The 23,986-nt window shown below is 40.9% G+C and overlaps 1 protein-coding gene across 6 annotated transcripts in view; it reads left to right on the forward strand.

Moving 5' to 3' along the window:
* The window catches only part of btbd10b (BTB (POZ) domain containing 10b), a 102,954-nt gene that overhangs the window by 76,706 nt on the left and 2,262 nt on the right, over positions 1-23,986 (forward strand). For all 6 annotated transcript variants that reach the window (XM_041196932.1, XM_041196930.1, XM_041196931.1 and 3 more), the window contains 3 exons: positions 8,507-8,627; positions 10,864-11,061; positions 18,101-18,211. In XM_041196932.1, coding sequence (XP_041052866.1) covers positions 8,507-8,627; positions 10,864-11,061; positions 18,101-18,211 — 430 coding nt within the window. The remainder of the gene's footprint in view (positions 1-8,506; positions 8,628-10,863; positions 11,062-18,100; positions 18,212-23,986) is intronic.

Here is a 23,986-nt window from a genome sequence, read left to right on the forward strand (position 1 = left end):
ATATCTGACGGTTCATTCCCAGTTTCGGATGTGGACTTTTGCCTGCTGAGTATTGCCTTTGCTTTCTGATAAATCTTCTAAACCAGGTGCTGTTATGTTGGGAACATTTTCCTACTTTCAGTGAGTTCCATTCCTTCTGTCTATATATTCACACCACTTAAAAGCTATTGACAGCAGTTATCACTGGAAAGTTGATTTTCCAATTTTTTTATTCATTCGCAATGTGAGCATCTCTGATGAGGACAGTGTTTATTGTGCATCCTCTGATAGCTTTTGACAAGGTCAGCTGCCGTTTTAACCTGCTGCAGTCAATAAGGCAATAGTTCTGTTAGGTAGTGTTCCAGGATTTTGACTCGGTGACAATGCAGGAATGGCGATATATTTCCAAGTCATAAAATAGGAGCAGGAGTAGGCTGGAAGGCTCCTTGACTCTGCTCCACCATTAAATAAGATCATGGCTGATCTTTGACCTCAACTCCACTTTGCTGCCCAATCCCCATATCCTTTTGATTCTGAGAGATTCCAAGAATCTATCAGTCTAAGCCTTGGTTATAGTCAATGACTGAGCATTCACAGCCTTCTACAATAAATAACTTCAATCCTCAAAGTGAACAAATATCTTCTTATTGAAGCCCTCAGTGGCTTAAGTCCTAAGTAGCCGACCCCATATCCTCAGACTGTGCTCCTTGATTCTCCAGACAGTGGAAACATCCTCGGCATTTGCCCTGTCAATCCCTCTCAGAATCCTATGTTTCAATGAGATCACCTCTCATTCCTGTATAGTATAGAGGGTATAGGCCCATTCTACTCAATCTCTCTTAAGAAAACTCTCATCCCAAGAAGTAATCTAATGCAAACATGCCCTAAGCCAGTTTTGTCATTCCTTAGATACGGAGCCCAAAACTGTATACAGTGCTCCAGGTGTGGTCTCAAGTCCTGCACAATTTCAGCAAGACTTCCTTACAATAAAGGCCAACGTACCATTTGTCTTCCTAATTGATTGCTGTATCTGCATGTTAACTTTGTATTTCACTTGCAAGGGCACCCAAATAGTTTGGAGGACAAACAATTAATAGTTTCTCACTAGTCAAAAAAATTCTGTTTTTCCAACCAAAATGAAAAGTTTGATTGTACTCAATCTCCCACCTTCTTGCACAGTCACTTAACCTATCTGTATCCCTTTGCACTCCTTGTGCTCTCTCAATTTACTTTTCCTACCTAGCTTTGTATCATCAGCAAACTTGGATACATTACACTCCATCCCTTCCTTGAAGTCATTAATCATCATCATGTGTGCTCTGCCCAAAGACAGGAGGTCCTTGGCTCCTGGTAGTCTTTCCATTTCTCTCTATCCTGTGCCCGTAACTTCCTTCAATTTTCAAGCCATCCAGCATTGATATTCTCTTCCTCCCTCTTCCTCTTTTTCCTTGAAATCTTCCCTCCATAATTTCTCTTACTAGTCAGTTTTCTGTTGAGGTGTCTCCTACCCGGGGTCTCTGCCTTTCCTAATTAGGCAGTAATTGTTTTCTGTCCTTTAACCAATCTTCTGTCCTTGCTAATATATTGTTGCACGAGCCCTCATCTTGTGCAACAAGCTTTTTTTGTAGCACCTAATTGTATGCCTTTAGAAAATACTAATTTACTATATCCACTGGTTCTCACTTATCTACCCTGCTCATTATTGTCTCAAGAAATTCTAGTAGATTTGTCAAATACGATTTTCCTTTCATAAAACCATGTTGGGTCTGTCATATTATGATTTTCTAGGTGCCCTATTACCACTTACTTAATAATGGATTCCATCAATGACTGATGTCAGGCGAACTAGCTTGTAGTTCCCTGCTTTTTCTCTCCTTTCTTGAATAATGATGTTATACTTGCTACCTTACAATCCTTTGGGACTGTTCCAGAAGTTAGGGAATTTTAGTGGATGCATGGATTGTGACCTTCGATCTCTGCAGTGTTATGATCCCAGCTGACGTTACTACTGGACAAGTCAGATCCCAGGGTGGAACCCGGCTTGATAGACTCTAACTTTTTGTGAAGTCGAGAGTGGCTACTGAGCAGAGTCACAGGAGTCAGCTATGAACTTCTAAGAAAAGAATAAAACATTTATTAAACAAGAAAAGATGAACTATATTACAGTACTCCTTCATCCACAACCATACCTTTTACAGATGTATACAGATTTGATAACACAAGTTACTAAAGTTACCTTATACTCATGTTCACAGTAAATACACTGTCCATGCAAATTAATAGGCGACCTGCGGTCAGACACACCACACACTCTGAAACCAAGTGACAGATGCCACCCCAAACAGATGCTATGGATCTCTCATCGGCTCCCTCCCAGATGCTTGTCACGGTGAGCCAACTGGTCTCACTGAACTCTGTCTTTCACAGGAGGGTTTCCACTCTCCCAAGAACTTGCTTTGGAGTCTCTACTCAAACGACGCTTTCTCTTGAACATCTTCTATAAGGGTCCACCTCCATGGTTTTGAACCCTTCTCCTGATGTTCCTCTCCCCTGGATTGCCAGTTGCATTGAAGCTTTACCTCCCATGCACTCTCTCTCTTGCTGACTCAGCCATATCAACAGGTCACCACTGCTTCACATGTCCATAGTAAGGAGTCACAACCTTGACTGTCTCCTTTGATCATCTGACTTCTCACGAGCCTATTTTGATTTAAGCCTGCGTCCTGCAGCTTTCTCCCTTTAAGCTTGGAGCCTTCCTCTCTGCTCCGTACTTTGACTTACACTGAACAGCATCTTGTTCCAGATTCCCATTCTTCCTTTGGCTAGAAGGTCTTCTTGGGACCCCACCTTTCTGTCTCGCTCTTTGGCTTGGGGACCTTTCGGTTCTTTTGGGAAATCTGTTCCCTCTGCTGTGCCCAGCTGCTCCTGGTTTCAACTGAACTAAAAAACTGCTGTTCTATTTCACCCTGTGGACCTCTTGTTGCTAAGCAACAGCCCAGTTTTTTACCTTGTTTTAACTTCCCTTCAAGAGTCATAAAACCTCATTAAAAGATGCCTGCCTTATAAAGTGAAAATAAAACTCAAGCTCCCCTTTTTTTAACGCCAATACAGAAACACAAATTAAACTTAAAGATATAGCTTATTCCTGACACACACAAATAACATGCATAACTAACTTAAACTATCTCTAGTTCCTAACAGCAGCCACCTCTTTTAGAACCCTAGGATGTAGGCCATCAGTTCCAGGGGATATGTCAGCTTTTAATCCGATTAATTGGTCCAGTACCTTTTCTTTAAGTTCCCCCCCCTTCTCATTAGCGCCTTAGTTCTCCACTACCTCTGGTATGTTTTTTGTGTCTTATATTGTGAAGACAGTTGTAAAGTATTTGTTAAACATCTTTGCCTTTGTCTATTCCCCACCGCAACTTTTTATGGCTTGGCCTTTAAGGAATCCGTGTTTACTTTCGCTATTCTCTTCCTTTATCTTTAAGTACTCATGGATGCTCTCTCAATCTGTTTTTATATTTCTTGCTAGTTTACTCTCATTACCATAAATCATGACATATAAGTTGACCCAGCATATAAGACGACTTCAATTTTCCAGCCCCAAAAATAATGTTTTTGCATATACTTGGCGTATAAGTTGACCACCCCCCCCCGCCCCAACTTTTTTCAGCCATGACATGCTATGCTTGTTGTAGTAGTCAGCCTCGATTGTTCACCCACAAATACAGGTTTTACTTATTGAAACGTTATAACTGGATGTAAAGGATCAAGCAGGCAATTCTAGCTGTATTGCGAAGATGTTCAGTAGTTTAAGACTAGCTCACTCTGCCGGATGTCAATGACATTTCAGAATGGCAACCATGCACACTCGTGTCACTGGTTCACCTTTGCACTCAGTGTATTAGTCAACCCCCGGTTTTTTTTTGAGGGATTTTTGAGACTTCAAAGGTAAATTTACAAGGTCAACTTATACGCTGACATCTATGGTGGATTTTTTCCTCTATCAATTTTTTTTGGTCATCTTTTTCTAGTTTCTAAAACAACTCCCCCATTCCTCAGGCTTCCTAATCTTGGCAATACAGGATTTTCATTTTTAATTTATACTATCTTTAACTTGTTAGCCATGGTTGGATCGCAAATAGTGTTTATTTCTCAATGGAATGTATATCTGTTAGGATTGGTGAGATATTTCTTTGAATGTTTGCCATTGCTTCTATACTATCATACATTTTAACCTAATTTCCAAATCTTCTGTAACCAACTCACCCTTCATACCTACGTAGTCTGCTTTAAGTTTGAGACTTTAATTTCAGTCTTCAGTACGTCACTGTAAAACTCAGTGTGAAATTCATCATAAGATCATCCTTCCCCAGAGGACCCCTTGTTATGAAATTACTAACCAACTATATCTCATTGCACAAGACAAAATCTAAAATAGCCTGTTCCCTGGTTGGTTCCATGACACATTGTGCTAGGAAAATGTCTCTAATGTATTCCATTAACACATTCCCCTAATTAATTTTTGCCATTTTGGTTTGATCTATATGAAGATTAAAGCCCTCCATGATTATTGCATTACCTTTGTTACAATCTCCTCTTATTTCATGACTACTCTGTTCAATAATATGGCCACTGTTAGGGGTCTCTAAACTACCCTCACTAGTGTTTTCTGACCCTTGTTATTTCTTATCTACACCCATTTTAAGCCTGCTAACTCGTCTGCATCCACCCCACACTTTCTCCAACTTGTCTATCTTTTCAAATGTTAGCACCCTAGGATATTTACTTCCCAACTTTGGTCACCATGCAACTACTTCTCTGTAATGGTTCTTAAATCAAACCCATTTATCTCTATTTGTTTCACTAATTTGTCTATCTTGCTATGAATGCTTTGTGTATTCAGGTAAAGCGCTTGTTAAACTTTTTTGCCATTTTTCCCTAATTTGATCTTATTCACTGATGCACTATTACCAGAAAACTCTCTCTGTTCTAGTTTAATTGGAGCCCATCATGACAAAACAACTCCAGTTTCCCAGCACTGATGCCATAGCCCCTGCATTGAAACCTGTGTCTCCCATGCCACTCTTTGAGCCACATAGTCAACTCTAATCTGTTTGACCATGTCAATTTCCATGTGGCTTAGACATCTAGAGATTATCTTTGAGATTCTGCTTTTTTAATTTGTACCCTAGTTCCTCCAACGCTCTGAACAGAATGAGATTCCTAGCTCTACCTTTGTCCTTGGTTCCTGCATGGATCACAGCTGGATCCTCCCCCTCCAAAATATCCCCCAGTGATGAGGATGTATCCTTCACCCTGGCACCGGACACACAAACCAGCTTTCAGGACTCCAAGTCAATGCTGCAGAGAACACTATCTATCCCCTGGTAGTGTTCCCTACCACATTCCTTTTTACTTGCACCATTTGAATGTACCATGGTACCCTGCGGTTAATTTGCCTGTTCTCTGCTGTCTTTGTTCTCATTGACACAGGTAATAAGTACCTGTCATCTGTTGGACAAGGTCAAAGGTTGAAGCTCCTCCACACTGCATCCTGGGCCTCCATACCTGCTTGATACACTGTCACATCCTCTGTCTCTGACCAGTGACCAAATCTAAATTACTACTTAACCCAATCTGTGACTGCCTTATGGATCAAAGTGTCCCCAGATAACAGTCACACATGTCACGCACAAGTTTCTATTTTGCATACACCTACTGTAGATATAGTTGCACTGGAACTCCTTAAACTCCAGCAGGATGCAGTTACAATACACCACTTGCCCTGCCTCCCTCTCTGACTTGTTTTATATACTTAATTAGTTGGGGCTTTGTTCACTCTAATTTTATTAACTAGCTTATGTAGTTTTAAAATATTGACTGATTAAAATAACAGTTATATTTTGCCAGTCCCAACTTTAAACTAATGACCTAGTTAAAGAGCAAAAAAAAAGTCACCAACCAATCATATTCCCGCTGCCCTATGACATCGCTTTTAATCATGGAGTCATCATTACAACACAGGAGAAGGCCATTCTGTCCAATGAGTCGCTGTTGGCTCTCTGTAGAGCAATCCAGTCAGTCCCATTACTCATCTATCCCTGTAGCCCTGCCAGCTTATTGCCTTCTAGTGTCTATCTAATTTTCTTTTGAAATTATTGATCGTCTCTACATCCACCACCCTCTTGGCAACAAATTCCAGATCATTACCATTCACTGCATCTACAAAGTTCCTGCACATATTCTCCAAAAGCTTAAATCTGTGTCCCCTAGTCCTTGTACCATCAGCTAATGGGATAAATTTTCTTTGTTTACCTTATCTAAACATGTCCCCACACCTCTATCAAATTGTCCCTTAATCAGCTTTGCATCAAAGAAAACAACCCCAGCTACTCCAAACTAGCCTTGTAGCTGAAATCCCTTGCCTCAGAGCCATACTGGTAAATCTCCCCTTCACCCGGTCAAGGGCCCTCCATGTTGTTGCAAAATTGTGGTGAACGGAACTTGACACAGTTTTGGCCTAACCAGAGCTTTATAAAGGTTCTGCATAACTTTCCAGCTTTTGTACTCAATACCTCTGATCCCGTATGCTTTGCTAACTATTCTCTCAATATGTCCTGCCACTTTCAAAGATCTATGCACATGGACCTCCAGATACCCTAATTTTTTGTTCTTTTTTTATTTCCACTGCTGTCTGTGGCTTGTCTGCACTTGCAGTGCTCTTACTTGGTCCTTTTATCCCTACCGTTTGATGGTTAGACTTGTTATTGGTGGTGTGTAACGGGACGGTGGTGGTGCTCCCATGTGCTTACTGCCCTTGCCCTTTTTCTAGGAGATAGAGATCGTGGTGGGTGCACCTTGCATTTTTTAGATGGTTGACATTGCAGCCACTGTACACCACACTGCATCCTACACCTGCCAGGCTGCTGTGATTACCTTTACTGGAGGAGTGGAAATGGCACAGTACTGACGATGGACCTGACTTGCAGTCTTCCTCCCAACCCGTGTTAGTGCATCTTTGATCTTGGTCATTGAGTATTCCCCTGGAAGAAGACTAGCTGAGGCGAACCATGTCTCGCCATCAAACTGTTGCATCGCCCATAGCGTGAATTCCGAGAGATAGCTGAGTAAATTGGAGGCTGGACACTCCTTACAAAAATATCAGCTCTGTAAATGTGGTATTTATATTCCTCATTTGTTGCCCATGTTTTCAAGACCAGTAATATTTTTCCTGGATCATAAGGCAATAAGGGAATTCAAGCCTCTTAAGTTTGACTTTTTACAAAGTATTGCTTGAAAAATTCCTGGTGTCTGCATTTCAAAAGAAATGAGCTCTGGTCTCCTGAATCAACATCAGTTTGTGTCTCTTTCTCACAGCCTGAAAATAGTTTAGACCAACTGAATTAGCATTTTTAAATAACATACCAATCCCATATTTTTGTGTTTGCATATGTGATGTTTCTTGATTTTTCGTGAATATCAAACTTCTCAAAGTTCTGATTGACATCAAAGTGAAGCATACTTTTTAAAACATGTTTGTTATTGGTTTGGACTCATGTATGACTTTTTTAGTGCGCCTGAAAGTGTTTTACCAACGACTGTTTATCTGTAATGAAAAATAACCCAGCTCTTACACAGCCAACACCATTCTCGCTTTAATTTAAACTCTTCCTGAGCGAAGAACTTCTGCAAATCTGTCATATTTTTAATTGAAATTTGTGGTTAAGTCAGTCAAAAATATTACAGTGTCTTACAGTAAACCTTATTAACCTCTTTCTCAACCTGCCTTGCCACCTTTAACAAATTATGCCCATAGATCCCCAGGTTCCTCTACTCCTGCACCCCCTTTAGAATTGTAGCCTTTATTTTATATTGCCTTTCCTCATTCCTCTGACCAAAATGTAGCACTTCACACTTTTCCATTAAATTACATCTGCCAGGTGTCTTCCTGTTCCACAAGCCTCTGTGTTCTCTTGAAGTCTTATCACTGTCGTCCTCACAGTTCAAAATACTTACAAGTTTTGACATCTGTAAATTTTGAAATTATACCTTGCGCTCCCAAGTCAAAATCACTAATTTAGATCAAGAAAAGCAGTAGTCCTAGTATCAGCCCCTGGGGAACCATCTCTATATACCTTCCACCAGTTTGAAATTAGTTAAGAGTGGCAACACAAGCTAACAATAAAATTACTTGGGAATTGAATTATGGTTCAGTTATCTCTGCCCTCTAATTCCACTCTACCTGAAAGCTACAATTGGTGTTGACTTTCAACTGCTATAGAACAATTTTCCTCAAGAACTACAACTGGGATGTGTAGCTTTACAACGCTTGTAAACATCACCTTGGGTATGCTTTGTTTTCTGCAGTTTTCAGCACAATTTCTAACAATCTGACTGCTATGTGGGTTCTTCGATGTACCATTTGATAATTGCTTCAGGTAGCAAAAATCTCTCTTACCTTTTCTGGCACTGTAATGAATCAGTTTCAATTCCTGTCTGTAAATTTTGGATTTGTTTTCAGGATTACTACAAGACTGGTATAATCCGCTGTCCCGATGGAATCTCAATACCTGAACTGAGAGAAGCTTGTGACTACCTCTGCATCTCCTTTGATTACAGTACCATCAAATGCAGAGATCTCAGTAAGTATGTCAACTGTATCTTGGGAAAGCTTAAAATATTTCCAGTCTTATATTGTCAGTCATAATGAAGAATCAAGGGAGATATTTAATAATGACAACATTGTTTAATGTGGAATACATAATACAGTAGAATCTACCACACAAAAGAGGCCAGCTGACCCATGCTGCCTGTGAAGGCTTTTCAAAGGAGCTATCCAGTGAATCCCTGTCCCTCCCTTTTTCCTCATAGAAGTGGTAATTGGGAGTGTGACGAACTGTTGGACTGAATGTTGAAGCTTTTAGGCTCTTATTGAAAACTTTTAAAATAGTTTTTGATTCATTTGTGATGTACTTGTAGGACTTTTGCTGGAAAACCAGGGGAGGTAATATAAACCAAAGATTACAATTTTAATGGGAACAGCGGGATTTGAGAGCGTGGTGGAGGCAGATTCATTTGTGGCTTCTGAAAGACAATTATTTAGCACTGAAAAATGTTTCAGGGTTATGGGAGAGAGCAGGGAAGTGAGACTAGCTGAACTGGTCTTGGAGAGAACAGGCATGGACTTGACGGATCGAGTGACCCCCCTCCTGTGCTGTAACCGTCCTAAGATTTTCTCCCTGGTTCCTGAGTACTATCAGGCCTAGACGTAAATGTTGGTCTGTGATAGAGCTCCTTTTAGCAACCTCCTGCCCAATTTCAATTATGTTTGCATGCTGGTTCTAAAAACCAATTTCAAAATTGGTAAGAAGAATGAGGAGAGGCAATATAAACAACTGGTAAAATTTTAAAGAAAGCGCAGGAACAGAAAGACGTTGGGGTGTAAGTACACAAATCTTAAGGTGGCAGGACAAGTTGAGAAGGCTATTCAAAAGAAACATTTGGGAACCTTGGCTTTATAAGTAGAGGAATAGAGCATATAAGCAATGAAATTATGTTGAATCTTTATAAAAAAAAAAAACTGGGTAGGCCCCAGCTAGAATATTAGGCCCAATTCTGGGTACCACACTTTAGGAAAAATGTCAAGGTCTTGGAGAGGGTGTAGAGGAGGTTTACTGGAATGGTACCAGAGAAGACGGACTTCAGGTATGTGGAGAGACTAGAGAAGCTGAGATTTTAATTGAGAATTAATCACAAAGTAAATGGTATCTTATAATTTTTGAGCAGAGAATATGAGGACACCTGATAAGAGTATTCTAACTCATAAGGGGTTTTGACAAAAGGTGGAACTATGGCAGCAGGGTCTGTAACCACAGAGCATAAGTTTAAGTCTATTGCCAAAAGAACCACAGGCGAGATAAGATTTTTTTTGGTGTAAATTGTGATCTGAATGCACTGCCTGAAAAAGTGAAAGAAGACTTGGTTGTAACTTTCAAAAGGGAGTTGGATGAATACAAGAAGGGGGTAAAAATTGAAGGGCTATAGGGAAAGGGCAGAGGAGTGTAACCAATTAGGTAACTCAAAGAACTGGCTTAAACAGAATGGGCTGAATGGCCTTCTGTGTTGCATCTTTTAGTTCTGTAAATTAAGGTTAAATGTATGCAGTTTGGGGGCACTCATTGGATAATTATTTGTGCATACATAAATAAACACTTATTGACACTGGTGGTCGTCGTAGAATTAGGAACTATAGATTTGTAATGTCTCACTTTTGTGAATAAAACTGAATAACGGTATTGACAAGATGGTTTCCTTCACAAACTGACTGAAGTTTAACGGTATTATTAAATGATTTTAAAACTTGTTCGCGTCAGCTCTTGAAGCATCTCTAGGTGTGGAGGACCTGAACAGGCTACTCGCTGGTTTGGAAACCAGCAATCAATCAAAGCTGCCTTTGCACCCTGATCAGGACTGGGGTGAGGGTGGTGGAGGGAGAGGGGGTGTGTAGTGGAGCAATGGGGATAAAACTTTAGGGACGGAGCATTTTTGTGTGTTTGGGGCAAAGGCGGAGGTTGTACATCAGTGTAATCAGTGCTAGCCACTCACTATTCCAATCACCCCTTGCTCAGAAGACTCAAGTCCATTGAGGCTCTAATTGTGCCACGTCAAAAGCAATCAATATACATACAGGAGCGATCTTCCTGTTCTGAGAATGGGAAAGATCTCTGCTCTTCGGTGTTTGGACAAGAACAACAAAGTCAAGTAACTGACACTGGTCGATTTCTCTCATGATAAGAAACTGGGATTATGTCTTCAGTTCTGCCATTGCAATTCCAGTAGAACTCTGAGATATTAAATGGGCTTTTGTTTTAATTTAAGGTGCTCTCATGCACGAACTCTCCAACGATGGAGCACGCAAACAGTTTGAATCTTACCTGGAGGAAATGATTCTTCCACTGATGGTGGCCAGCGCCCAGAGTGGTGACCGAGAGTGCCACATTGTAGTATTAACCGATGATGATGTGGTTGACTGGGATGAGGAGTATCCACCGCAGATGGGAGAGGAATATTCACAAAGTAAGCTGTCAGTTTGATGCTGTATATTTCCAGTACATTAATCTTGGAGTTTTGTACATCCATGTAATTTTATTGCATGATAACTCTTTAAAAGCACATTTCAGGGCATAACTTTTTACTCAAGTGTGCTGTTTACATTTCTTATTGCTGATCTCATCTGCCACTTTTTTTTGCAATTCTCAGCTCCTGGATAACCTTGAGATAAAAACAAAAAAAACTGCAGCTGCTGGAAATCCAAAACAAAAACAGAATTACCTGGAAAAACTCAGCAGGTCTGGCAGCATCGGTGGAGAAGAAAAGAGTTGACGTTTCGAGTCCTCATGACCCTTCAACAGAACTGTTGAAGGGTCGTGAGGACTCGAAACGTCAACTCTTTTCTTCTCCGCCGATGCTGCCAGACCTGCTGAGTTTTTCCAGGTAATTCTGTTTTTGCCCTGGATAACCTTGTTCATGTTATCTTTTGGATTCCTGCGTTGAAGATTTTCAAAGTCCTAGTTTAATAGCTCACCACCATTTTCTTTAGAAGCTTCCGATCACAGTGAGGAGGCTCCGTGTTCTTTAGAACAATGGGGTAGCAAAGCATTGCTGAATTGGTATAGCATTGTCCTACCACAGGTCTCGGCAGTTTCTAGTGATACAGAGCTGAGGGTGCTATCTATTGGGGTAAGGGTTGCTTCGCCCGTTTGTGCAGATAACTTGTGTATCATCATCGATCATCCTTAGTCATAGTAGTTCAGTGGATATTATTTTTGCCTCTGAGTTAAAAGGTTGTAGATTCAAGCTCCATTCAAGAGACTTAACTGCATATGGTAACATTTTATTCCGGTGCTGTACTGTTAGAGGTGCCATCTTTCGCGTAAGGTGCTAAGCTGAAGCCCTGTCAGCCCTCTTGGATATATGTACAAAATCTCAATGCACTCTTTCAAAGAGTGGAGTTGCTCACCCAACTTCCCACAAAATAGATGATCTGGCCATTATCACAATGCTGTTTTAGGGAGCTTGCTGTGTGCAAAGTGGCTGCTGCAGTTCCTACATTAAAACAGTGATTACACTTCAGAAGTACTTAATTGGCTGTAAAGTGCTTTGGAGCATCCTGAAGCCGTGCAAGTCTTTTTTTCTTTAAATGTATAAATCTGTGAAGGTGAAGCATATGAGACATTATCTTGCACTATATAAATACAAGGTATTTTTAGAAATTTGATCTCTGGCTGCCTTTATTTACCTGCCTCTAGTTGATCCTTGGAAGGTGATGTAGGCCTTTTTCATGTTCAGTTTTAAAACTCGAATGGCTTTTTGCAAGACTAACATTTTTTTTTCATTCATGGATGGGATGTGAGCATCACTGGCAAGGCCAGCATTGGTGGTGAGCTGCCACCTTGAACTGCCACAGTCCATGTGGTGTAGATACATCCATAGTACTGTTAGGAAGGGAGTTCCAGCATTTTGACCCAGCGACAATGAAGGAACGGCAATATAGTATTTTGTGGAATATTATATAGAGATATGAAGTATATAAGATCCTGAGCAGCATTGACAAGGTGGACATGGAAAGGATGTTTCCTGTGGTGGGTGAGTCCAGAATTAAGGGGCACTGTTTTAAAATTAGGGGTGGCCTTTTTAGGACAAATAAGGAAAAATTTTTCCTTAATGTTATGCAACTTTGGAACTCTCTGCCTCTGAAGGCGGGGTCATAAAATATTTTTAAGGCATAGATAGATTCTTGTTAGACAAGGGAATCAAAGGTTAGCAGGGGTATTTGGGAATATGGAATTCAAAACACAAACAGATCAACCAATTTCTTATTGAATAGTGGAGCAGGCTCGATGGACCGAATGGCCTACTTCTGCTCCTATTTCATATGTTTGTATATAATTTTTGTGGTACATTCACAGTCTTAACCTTGTCTATTTATGTGTGCGTGCTTGTGCACCACTACACACATTTCATTATTCAAAGCTGTTAAACAGTCATAAAACAACTTGCTGCAAACAATTGCTTTTGGGCAAAAATATTTCATATTCAAATGAAGTCCATAGTATTTCATATTAATATCTGTTGTGTTTTTGTGTAGCAGCACTCCACAGGCTGCTGAACTTTAATACCAGTGACATTTGCTTCACTCAGCATAACCCGAAGCTTTCATGCTGGTGCGTGGGCACACTTTTGGATAACTGTTGCTGTTTTTAAAATTTCATCCATCTTATTTGGAGATAGGCATGTACAGTGTCCATTGATTATTGTGCTATGTGACTTTGAACTATGCAAAATTTCTCTCATTCTTCTGGGGGAACACATATCTTGCCAGAATTTGGTTTACAATGCTCTCTCTTGGCCTGAGGTTCTCTCTGCTCAATATAGTGAAAAAGCCACAAAACAAACTTGGACACTAAGCACAGGCTCCATTTAGGGGTTCAGGGAGCAGTAGTCCAGATAACTGGAGAGGAGAGCGAAATGGTTCATAAACCTAGTAAATAAAGATGTGTGTAATAGCACAAATGGTTCCCTGTTTTCCTTGTCTGTATTGGGGCCTTATCTGATGATGTTCCCTATGGTGGTGGATTAAATTAATAGTTCTTGTTTTATGCTGTTAAAATGCACCTGAGCATGTTGCGAGTTAGTCTGTAGGACACAATGTAAATTGGGAATCGTCCTGTTAAGCATGAATGTTAAAATCAAATGCAGTTATGTCTTTCACTGGTTTATAACAAGGCTGTATGGACCTGAGATTGCCAGGTTTGGCTCCCAGGTTGTACTTTGCTAATTTGGAGCAGTATTTGAAGAGGCAGTAATTAGTCTCAATGCCCCTGAGCTAGGAAAGAAGCATCAGGCTGGGAATCCTGTCCAGTGTTTCCTGCTGAAACTGTGGACAGAGTGAATTTAGAATCTGATACCTTTCCCATTATGGAATGGCCCATCACTCCTGTGTGAAGAAACATTTTTATCTGCGGTACTAAAGGCTTGGTAAACTGTACCCACCTGATCCTTGTACCTTTTCAGAAAGATGGGGAGAAAACTGAGCAGAGAATATTTATACACCAGATTCTTCCCGGTCAATAAGTAATGAATCCTGTGTGCGAGACATTCTTAAGTCTCAAAGGACTCACTTATCCTGAAATGTAAAGACCATCCTGAGTGCAGGCATCGGGAGAGTTCCCTTCATGTTTGCTGCAAAGAAACTGAAGTTTTCACTTGCAAGGAAGAGCATAACTAGAGGCCATGAATATAAAAAATCAAGGTGGGAATTTAGAAAAAACTTCTCTACCCAGAGAGTGGTGAGAATGTGGAACAACATGCTACCACAGAGAGTGGTTGAGGCAAATGGGATAGATACCATTAAGAGAAAAGAAAGTGGTTTTGTGGCCACTGGACATCTTAAAGCACTTCATTTCAAAAGTACTTCAGTGGCTGTAATGTAGGAATGTATGTAGGAAACACTGGATAAGTAGATGAGTGATAAGGGAGTAGAGGGTATTGCTGATGAGAATTAGGTGAAGAACGACGGGAGGAGTCTGAAGGGAAAATAAACACTGCCATGGGCTTGTTGGAATGGATGGCCTGTTTCTGTGCTATACATTGTGTAATTCTATGCAAGTTTCATCTAATCGTTTAACAGTAGAACACTAGATATAACCTCTTGATTACTCCCAGCATTGGAGTGAGAAGTGGCATTTGTGTTATTTTGGCTTAATAGTGTTTAATAAACTACTTCAGTAACCTTGATCTAAAAACAATGGAGTGTGCAGACTCCCATTTCCAAGGGGAGTTCTGTTAGACAAAAAGCAGAAATAATTGCATTTTTATAGCACCTTCTATAACATCAGGTGTCCTAAAGCATTTTGCGGCCAATGATTACTACTTGAATTATAGTCACTGTTGTAATGTAGGAAACAGAACAACCAATTTGCACAAAGCAAGGACCCAGAAAGAGCAATGTGATAATGACCAGATAATCTCTTTGTTTTGGTTATGTTAGTTGAGGGATAAATATTGGTTGGGGCACCAGGGAGAACTTGCGTGCTCCTCCTCAAAATAGTGCCACGTGATCTTTTACATCCATCTCCTGGGGCAGATGAGGCCTCAGTTTAAAATCTCATCCAAGACAGCACCTCCTGAGAATGCAGCATACCCTTGCTAGGGAGTTTCAGTCTAGATTTTGTGTTTCGATCTTGTATGTATAAAAGTAGATGGTAGATGTATGTTTCTGCGGCTACAGAAAGTCCCTCTCGAACAACATAGAGGCAACTGATTGTGCTGACCTTGGTGTTTTGGATCCTTGCTAAGTACCTGTATCTTTGTGGGGTTGCGATGAAGGGTTATTTATCTTCAGCCAGTCAGTACAGAACCCTTTTAAAAACCAAGTGACTACACCTGGTAATAAACTAAGAGCTGAGGTTCAATCATCAGAGGAGCTGTGCTACAGTCTCTGAGGAGAAAGCTGCTTGCTGGGGGCATCTTTCTGAATGTTCAAAAATAGCTATTGCCTTTCTATTGGGATCTGCATCATAGTGCCAGCTTACATAACAGCTCTGGGATTTGTCAAAGGGACAAGCAAAGGATTTATTGATCTGACCTTAAAACGCGTCCATTATCACCCAAACTCTATCTGGTCACCCACCCTCTGCTTGGTCTGGAGTTAAGACTGCTCAGTTCTTGGATACAACCTTAAGTACTTAGATTTATTTATCACAATAGTTTTTCTTTTGTCCTGCCCCCACTAATCAAAACCCAACAGATCTAAATAGGCCAATCTAAATTTAAGAATATCTTTAAACAAGAGGTGACATGGCATTGCTGCACACTGATTTGTGGAATGTATCCTCTCCTACATGTGAAAGAGAGAAAGGACTTGCCCTTTCAATGGTAATTTTCATGACCTCAGGATTTCACAAAGCACTTTATGGCCAATAAAGTGCTTTTAAAGTATAGTCATTGTTGTAACAGGGAAATATAGCAGCCAAATTGCACATAGCAAGATTCTGCAAATAACAATGTGATAATACTAGTTAATCTGTTAATATAAAAGCAAAAAACTGCAGATGCTGGAAATCCAAAACAAAAACAAAAATACCTGGAAAAACTCAGCAGGTCTGACAGAATCTGCGGAGAGGAACACAGTTAATGTGTCAAATCCGTATGACTCTTCAACAGAACTAAGGAAAAATAGAAGAGAAGTGAAATATAAGCTGGTTTAAGGGGGGTGTGGGACAAGTAGAGCTGGATAGAGGGCCGGTGATAGGTGGAGATAACCTTTTAATCTTTTAATGTTGGTTGAAGGATAAATATTGGCCCCAGGACACAAGGGAGAATGTTTCTACTCTTTGAATACTGCCATGCGGTCATTTATAAGGGAGCTGGGAGACTGTAGCCAGAAGAAGGAAATAAATAGCAATGTTATAGTAACTAAAACATAAAAAAATTCACAACTTGAAATGGTGAAGGAGCAGTGTGAAATTCCAAAAGATAATCACATGGCATGGACATGCGTATGTACACAGTGTTGTTACTGCACTGTGCTTTCTGACCTACACTGGAACCCATTCCACCAATGCCTTATTTAAAACTGATCCACATTTAAGAATCCCTCTGTGTGGCCTTGCCTTTCCCTGTCAGGCCCTACAGTCCTCTGAGATCCCTGGCCACTTGTTGCATCCCCATTTTCTTTGCTCCACCATTGGCGCCCATGCATTCATCTGTCTGGGCACTAAGCTTTGGAATTCCCTCCCTAAACCTGTCTGCCCCTCCTCCCTTTAAGACACTTTGTAAAACCTATATCTTTAACAAAAGTTTTGGTCACTTGCCCTAATATCTCCTTATGTTGTTGAATGTCAAATTTTGTTTGATAACACTCCTGTGAACCACCTTGGGATGTTTTACCACATTAAAGATGCCATATAAATGCGAGAATGCAAGTTGTTGTTGAACCCCCAACATTCAGATCCGGCAGTATCCAGTGATACAGTTGAGGCATAACTGCTAATATCGTGTAAGGTAGAATATGTAAAAATCAACCCATTTTGTAGCTGGGATTGTTGATGAGTACAGAGGCTCGAAGTTTCCAGTGCGAGAAAGGTCTGTCACCAGAGGGCACAGGTTTGAGATAATTGGCAGAAGAACCAGAGGAGACATGAAGGAACATTATTTTTACACAGTGAGCTGTTGTGATCTGAAATGCACCAGTGGAAACAAAATCGATAGTAACTTTCAAAAGAGAATTGGATGAATACTTGAAGGAAAAAAAAAATTACAGGGCTATGGAGAAAGGGCAGGTGACTGGGATTAGTTAGATAGCTCTGCCAAAGAGGGCACAGGCCCAATGGCAGCCTCCTGTGCTGTATGATTCTAAAGCTTAGCCAGGCAGATCTTCATTAATCACAGAGGACCCATATGCCACAGTTATCATACCAGTTTGCATCTTACTCTTTAAATTTTGCTTCAGCTGGGCAGCCATTCATGCATTGCCCCTGGCAGCTAGTTGAACAGGCTATCTTGGGACAACAAAGAGTGATGAAAGACTCTTTACCAAAGGTTAATTTTCCTATTTAAGTTCCCTGCTATCAACCCATCATTTACCACACTGGATCTAGTTTGGGACTGTGCCAAGCATTCTGTGGCAATTGTCTTTTTTTTTGAAAACCCAATGATTGTTTAATAAAGTAGACAATACTGAGGCAAATTGGACAAAAAAAAACTTATCAGAGAGCAATGCTGGTATGTGCACTCAATGCATCCTGCAGCTTTGTGTGTCCTTCACACAGACCCATAGGCACACACACCAATGGACCCTTTTTCCTTCCTCCCCATTATTTATTTACTATATTTCCCCTGAGCTCTCTGGTTTCTCTGCTTAGGACACCTCTTTTGTCTGATCCCAGACAGCAAGTATTAGAACTTAATGTGCTTTTGCGAAACATGGAAGCTATAATTTAGGAGTGACTTGATGCTTCTGAACCTGTTAAATGGACTACAAAGAAAATAAACAGAAATGAATCTAACACATTTCCTTATCAAAGTTGTGGTAATGTCAGTCTTGTTTTCCAAGTTATTTACAGTACAAAGTTATACCGATTCTTCAAATATATCGAGAACCGAGACGTAGCCAAGACTGTTCTAAAAGAGCGAGGATTGAAGAAGATCAGATTGGGTATTGAAGGTAAGCTCTGTTTTTGCCTAGATATCATTGAATAAACTTTATACGTAATGGTAAGTACTTGGGAAACTTGGGAGTAAAGTGCATTACAGGGTGAAGTTTAACAATATGTTTTTCTGTGGAACTTAAATCACTTCTTTATATTTAATGTACTATGTGAGTGAGGTGTGTTGGCTGATGCCCTGGTTGTATTGGTCAGGTTATTTAGCACACTGAATATCTAGCTGCTTCTGGTACTTTGCCACCCTGGGACCTACATTATGTATTATTTACATTCTCGGGTCTGTGCAATTTCAGAAGAAGCACCAACACCTTGTAAATGCAGCTGATATTACCAGTCTGGTACACACTTATGATATTGACTCAGATTCATTCAACTGAAGGATTCTTGACAATTGATAAACATGAGCAAATTTGTTCTATTCCAGACTTTTGCCTCCAGCAGCATTTACTCCCCTAATGCGATGGAGTGTCTCCATGAAACATAGAAAATATTGGTCAGGACAAAACCAGCTCCATGCAGGCTTTTGCATATAGTTGGAATGCCTTGCACGTCATATCAAGAGACACTTCATCGCCCACCCTCTCAAGGTGGCATGCAGTCTCCTGGGAGAGGAAATCAATCCAGATCAAAAAACAGAAGGCCAATTAGGGAGATAGGTGTGGGGTGGTGGGGGAAGAGAACAATTGATAAATTTGTCTCTGACCTTCCTCGACAATTGAGACTAGCCAAGGTTACTGCTTTGGCCATGATCTATTATTTGGTACCTACCTCATGTATGATATGATCTCCTGCCCCAGCCATGAGCCTGTCCAGCACACCCCTTCTTGAAGGTGCTTGGTGAATCAGCACTCAGTGTATACCTTCAGTAGAAATGTGAATGTTAGCTAGCTAGGGTGTAGTCCACAATCTGGAGCATTTTATATTAAGTGTCTCAAGGTGAGAGATGTTAATGCTTGGTAATGGAACTCCTATCTCAGGTGCTTGTATCAGCATTAAACTCCCGGTATCAAGCAGAGTCAAACAGAGAAAAAAAGTACTCAACTCTTCCCGCATCAGTCTTGCTGTGACCTTGGAGAGATTGCCCATCTGTGACAGCTAAATGTTACAGGCCCACATCCTCGAGAAACTGCTCTGAGACTCCTTCAACCCATCCCACCAGCTTACATGGGTTTTTTTTATCTCATCAGTTTCAGCCGGATTTGAACCCGGCTGTCAAAAACCATCATCTATCCAGTAGTCCACCCGGGATTGATGGGCTATATTGCCACTGCTATGTCTCTAAATGCAGCAAGAGAATCCTCTGCACAAACATCAGTCTTGTGACAGATCTGTAAAAGTGAACCCTGTGCTAGGAACTTAGGAACAGGAGTAGACCCTTCAGTTAGATGATGGCCGACCTGTATCTTAACTCCTTTTACCCACCTTGGTTCTGTGAACCTTAATTGCCTAACAAAAATCTATCAGTCTCTCCTTTGTAATTTTAATTTGACCCCCAGACTCAACAATTTTTGGGGGTAGATTGTTCTAGATTTCCATTGCCCTTTGTGTGAAGAAGTGCTTCCTGACAACATCCCTGAATAGCCTAGCCCTAATTTTAAGGTTATGCCCCCTTGCTCTGGACTCCACCAGTGCTATCCAATCAACTTGCGGCTAGATCTGGACAATAGCCAGGCTTGGACTTACAAGTGGCAAGTTATATTCATGCCACACAAGTACTAGGCAATGACCATCTCCAAGAAGACAGAATCTAATCATTGCACCTTGACATTCAATGACATTGCCATCACTGAATCCCCTACCATCAACATCCTGGGAGTTACCATTGACCAGAAACTGAACTAGCCACATAAATACTGTGGCCACAAGAGCAGATCAGAGGCTAGGAGCCCTGCAGCAAATAATTCGCCTCTTGGCTCCCCAAAGCCTGTCCCCCAGCGACAAAGCACAAGTTAGGAGTGTGATGGAATACTCTCCATTTGTCTGGATGAGTGCAGCTCCAACAACACTCAAAGCAGGACAAACATCCAGGACAAAGCAGCCAGCTTGATTGATACCCCATCCAAAACATTTGCTCCCTCCACAACCGATGCACTGTGACAGCAGTGTTTACCATCTACAACTTGCACTGCAGGAACTTACCAAGGCTCCTTAGATGGCACCTTCCAAACCCACAGCCATCTAGAAGGACAAGGGCAGCAGATGCATTGAAACCACCAACTGGAAGCTCCCTTCCAAGCCACACAATCCTGAGTTGGAAATATATTGCCATTCCTTCACTGTTGCTGGGTCAGAATCCTGGAACTCCCTCCTTAATAGCACTATGGACATACCTATATTCACCACCACCTTCTCAAGGGCAGTTAGGGATGGGCGATAAATTCTGGCCTTGCCAGCGATGTTCACATCCCTTGAATGAATTAAAAAAAAACTATTTAATTGAGTGCTGTGCAGTCATCAACAAACGTCCCAGTTCTGACTTTATGATGGAGGGAAGGCCCATAAGACCATAAGATGTAGGAACAGAAGTAGGCCATTCGGCCCATCGAGTCGGCTCTGCCATTTAATGATTTCATGGCTGTGATCTGATGATCCTCAACTCCCACTTTCTTGCATTTTCCCATAACCGTTGATTCCCTTATTGATTAAAAATCTGTCTATCTCAGCCTTGAATATACTTAATGACCCAGCCTCTACAGCCCTCTGCAGTAAAGAATTTCACAGATTCACTACCTCTAAGAGAAGAAATTCCTTCTCATCTCTCTGAAATGGGTGATCCCTTACTCTGAGTTTATGCCCTCTGGTCCTATATTCTCCCACAATGGGAAACAACCTCTCAGCATCTACCCTGTCAAGTCTCTTGTACGTTTACAATATATATTAATTCAGTAAGGTCACCTCTTATTCTTCTAAACTCGAATGAGTACAGGTCCAACCTACTCAACCTCTCATAAGAAAATCCTCCATAACCCGACCTCAACCTAGTGAACCTTCTCTGGACTGCCTCCAATGCTAATATCTCTTCCCTTAGATAAGGGGACCAAAACAGTTCACAGTATTCTAGATGTGGTCTAACTAGTGCCTTGTATAGTTTTAGCAAGACTTCCCTATTTCTATACTCCATTCCCTTTGAAATAAAGGCCAAGTTTCCATTTGTCTTCCATATTACCTGCTGAACTTGTATGTTAGCTTTTTGTGATTCATGTACAAGGACCCCTAAATCCCTCTGTGCTGCAGCCTTCTGCAGTCTTTCTCCATTTAAATAATATTCAGCTCCTCTATTCTTCCTGCCAAAGTGCACCACCTCACATTTTCCCACATTATACTCCATCTGCCAAGTTTTTGCCCTCTCACTTAATCTGTCTGTATCCCTCTGTGGACTCTTTGTGTCATCCTCATCACTTGCCTTCCCACCTATTTTTGTGTCATCTGCAAACTTGGCAATAATATATTCACTTTCCTTATCCAAATCATTAATACATATTGTAAATAATTGTGGCCCCAGCATTCATCCCTGTGGCACTCCACTAGTTACAGGTTGTCATCCTGAAAATGACCCCTTTATCCCAACTCTGTCTTCAATTGGTTAGCCATTCCTTTGCCCATACTAATATACTACCCCCAACACCATGGGCTCTTATCTGATTAAGTAGCCTTATGTGCGGTACCTTCGGAACACCTTTTGGAAATCCAAATATATTGCATCTACTGACTCTCCTTTATCTATCCTGCTTGTTAGCTCCTCAAAGAATTCTGATAAATTTATCAGACATGATTTCCCCTTAAGCCATGCTGACTCTGCTTGATTATATTATGCATTTCTAAATGTTCTGCTATTACATCCTTTATAATACTCTAACCATTAATGAAGCAGCTAACCGTAGTTGGGCTTAGGACACTAGCCTGAGGATGTCCTGAGGTGAAGAAAATGGCCTCCACCAAGGGCAACCATCTTCCATTGCCCTGGTAGGACTTCCAACCAGTGGAGAGTTTCCCCTGATTCCCATTGACTTCAGTTTTGCTGCGGTTCCTTGGTGCCACACCGAGTCAAATGCTGCTTCAATATCAAGGGCAGTCACTCTCATCTCACCTCTGGAATTCAGCTCTTTTGGTTGTGTTTGGACCAGGGCTGTAATGATGCCTGAAGCTGAGTGACCCTGGCAGAACATACAAATTAGGAACAGTAGTAAGGCAATTCGGTCCCTCAAGCTTGCTCCGTCATTCAGTAACATCATGGCTGATCTGACTGTACCTCCACTTTCCTTCCTACCTCCTATACCCTTTGACTCCCTTGTCAATCAAGAATCTGTCCTAATTGAACCTAAAAATTTTCAATGACTCCACAGCTGTCTGGGGAAGAGAGTTCCACAGACTCAGTCCACAGAGAGAAAAAAATTCTCCACATCTGTCTTACATGGGTGACCCTTTATTTTTTATACTGTCCCCTAGTTCTTGTCTATTCCACAAGGGGAAACATCTTAGCACCCATGCTGTCAAATCCCCTCACGATCTTGTTTCAATAAGATCACCTCTCATGCTTCTAAACTGCACTGGATACAGGTCCAACCTTTTCTCATAGGATCAACCCCTCATCCCAGGAATCAGTCAAGTGTGCTTTCTCAGAACTGCTAATGCAATTATATCCTTTTTTTTAAAAATTAGACCAAAACTATATGCAATACTCTACATGTGGTCTCACCAGTATGCTATATATATATGGAAAAACATCCCTACTCTTATACTCCATTCCCCTTGCAATAATGACAACTTCATTTGCCTTTCTAATCAGTTGCTGTACCTGCATATTAACTTTGAGATTCATGTACCAGAACACCCAGATCCCTCTTCTGTAATTTCTCCCCATTTAAATAATATGCTGCTTTTTTTATTCTTCATGCCAAAATGCACAAGTTCACATTATCCCACTTAATACTACATCTGCCAAATTTTTGCTCACTCACTTAAGGAGTCTGCAAAGGGATATAGAATTTGTGAAGAGGATGTAATCTAGCTTTCTTACTTGTCTTTGTCATCAGCAATTTTAGCAACCATGCATTTGATTCTGTCATCCACATAATTTAGATTGTAAATATTTGAGGCTCAGTACTAATCCCTGTGGCACTCCATTCATTACACCTTTCCAACCTGAAAATGACCTGTTTATCCTACTGTTTCCTGTTCACTAACAATCTTCTATCCATGCAGTAACATTTGAAATGGCACCCTTGTTCAATGCTTTCTAGAAATCTAAGAATAGCACATCCACATCCCTTTTATCCACATTGCTTGTTACTTCCACAAAAAACGAATAAATTAGCCAAACACTATTTCCCCTTCCTGCCTGATCTCATTGAGATTGGTGAACACATTATTGTTAAGTGTTACTTGATGGCACTATTGACAACAATTTGCTGATGATCGAGCAGAGACTGATGAGGCAGTAATTGGACGTTCGAATTTGTCTTTGTGCTTTTTGTGGTCAGGACATGACTGGGTAATTTTCTATGTTAAAAACAAAAATAAAAACTGCGGATGCTGGAAATCCAAAACAAAAACAGAATTACCTGGAAAAACTCAGCAGGTCTGGCAGCATCGGCGGAGAAGAAAAGAGTTGACGTTTCGAGTCCTCATGACCCTTCGACAGAACTAGGTAAATCCCAGGAAAGGGTAAAATTTAAGGTGGTGGGGGGGAGAGAAGTGGAGGGGGGTGATGTGGTTGTAGGGACAAACAAGCAGTGATAGAAGCAGATCATCAAAAGATGTCACAGACGGCAGAA

The sequence above is a fragment of the Carcharodon carcharias genome, chromosome 10, assembly GCF_017639515.1.
Source record: "Carcharodon carcharias isolate sCarCar2 chromosome 10, sCarCar2.pri, whole genome shotgun sequence".
NCBI classification, from domain to species: Eukaryota; Metazoa; Chordata; class Chondrichthyes; order Lamniformes; family Lamnidae; genus Carcharodon; species Carcharodon carcharias.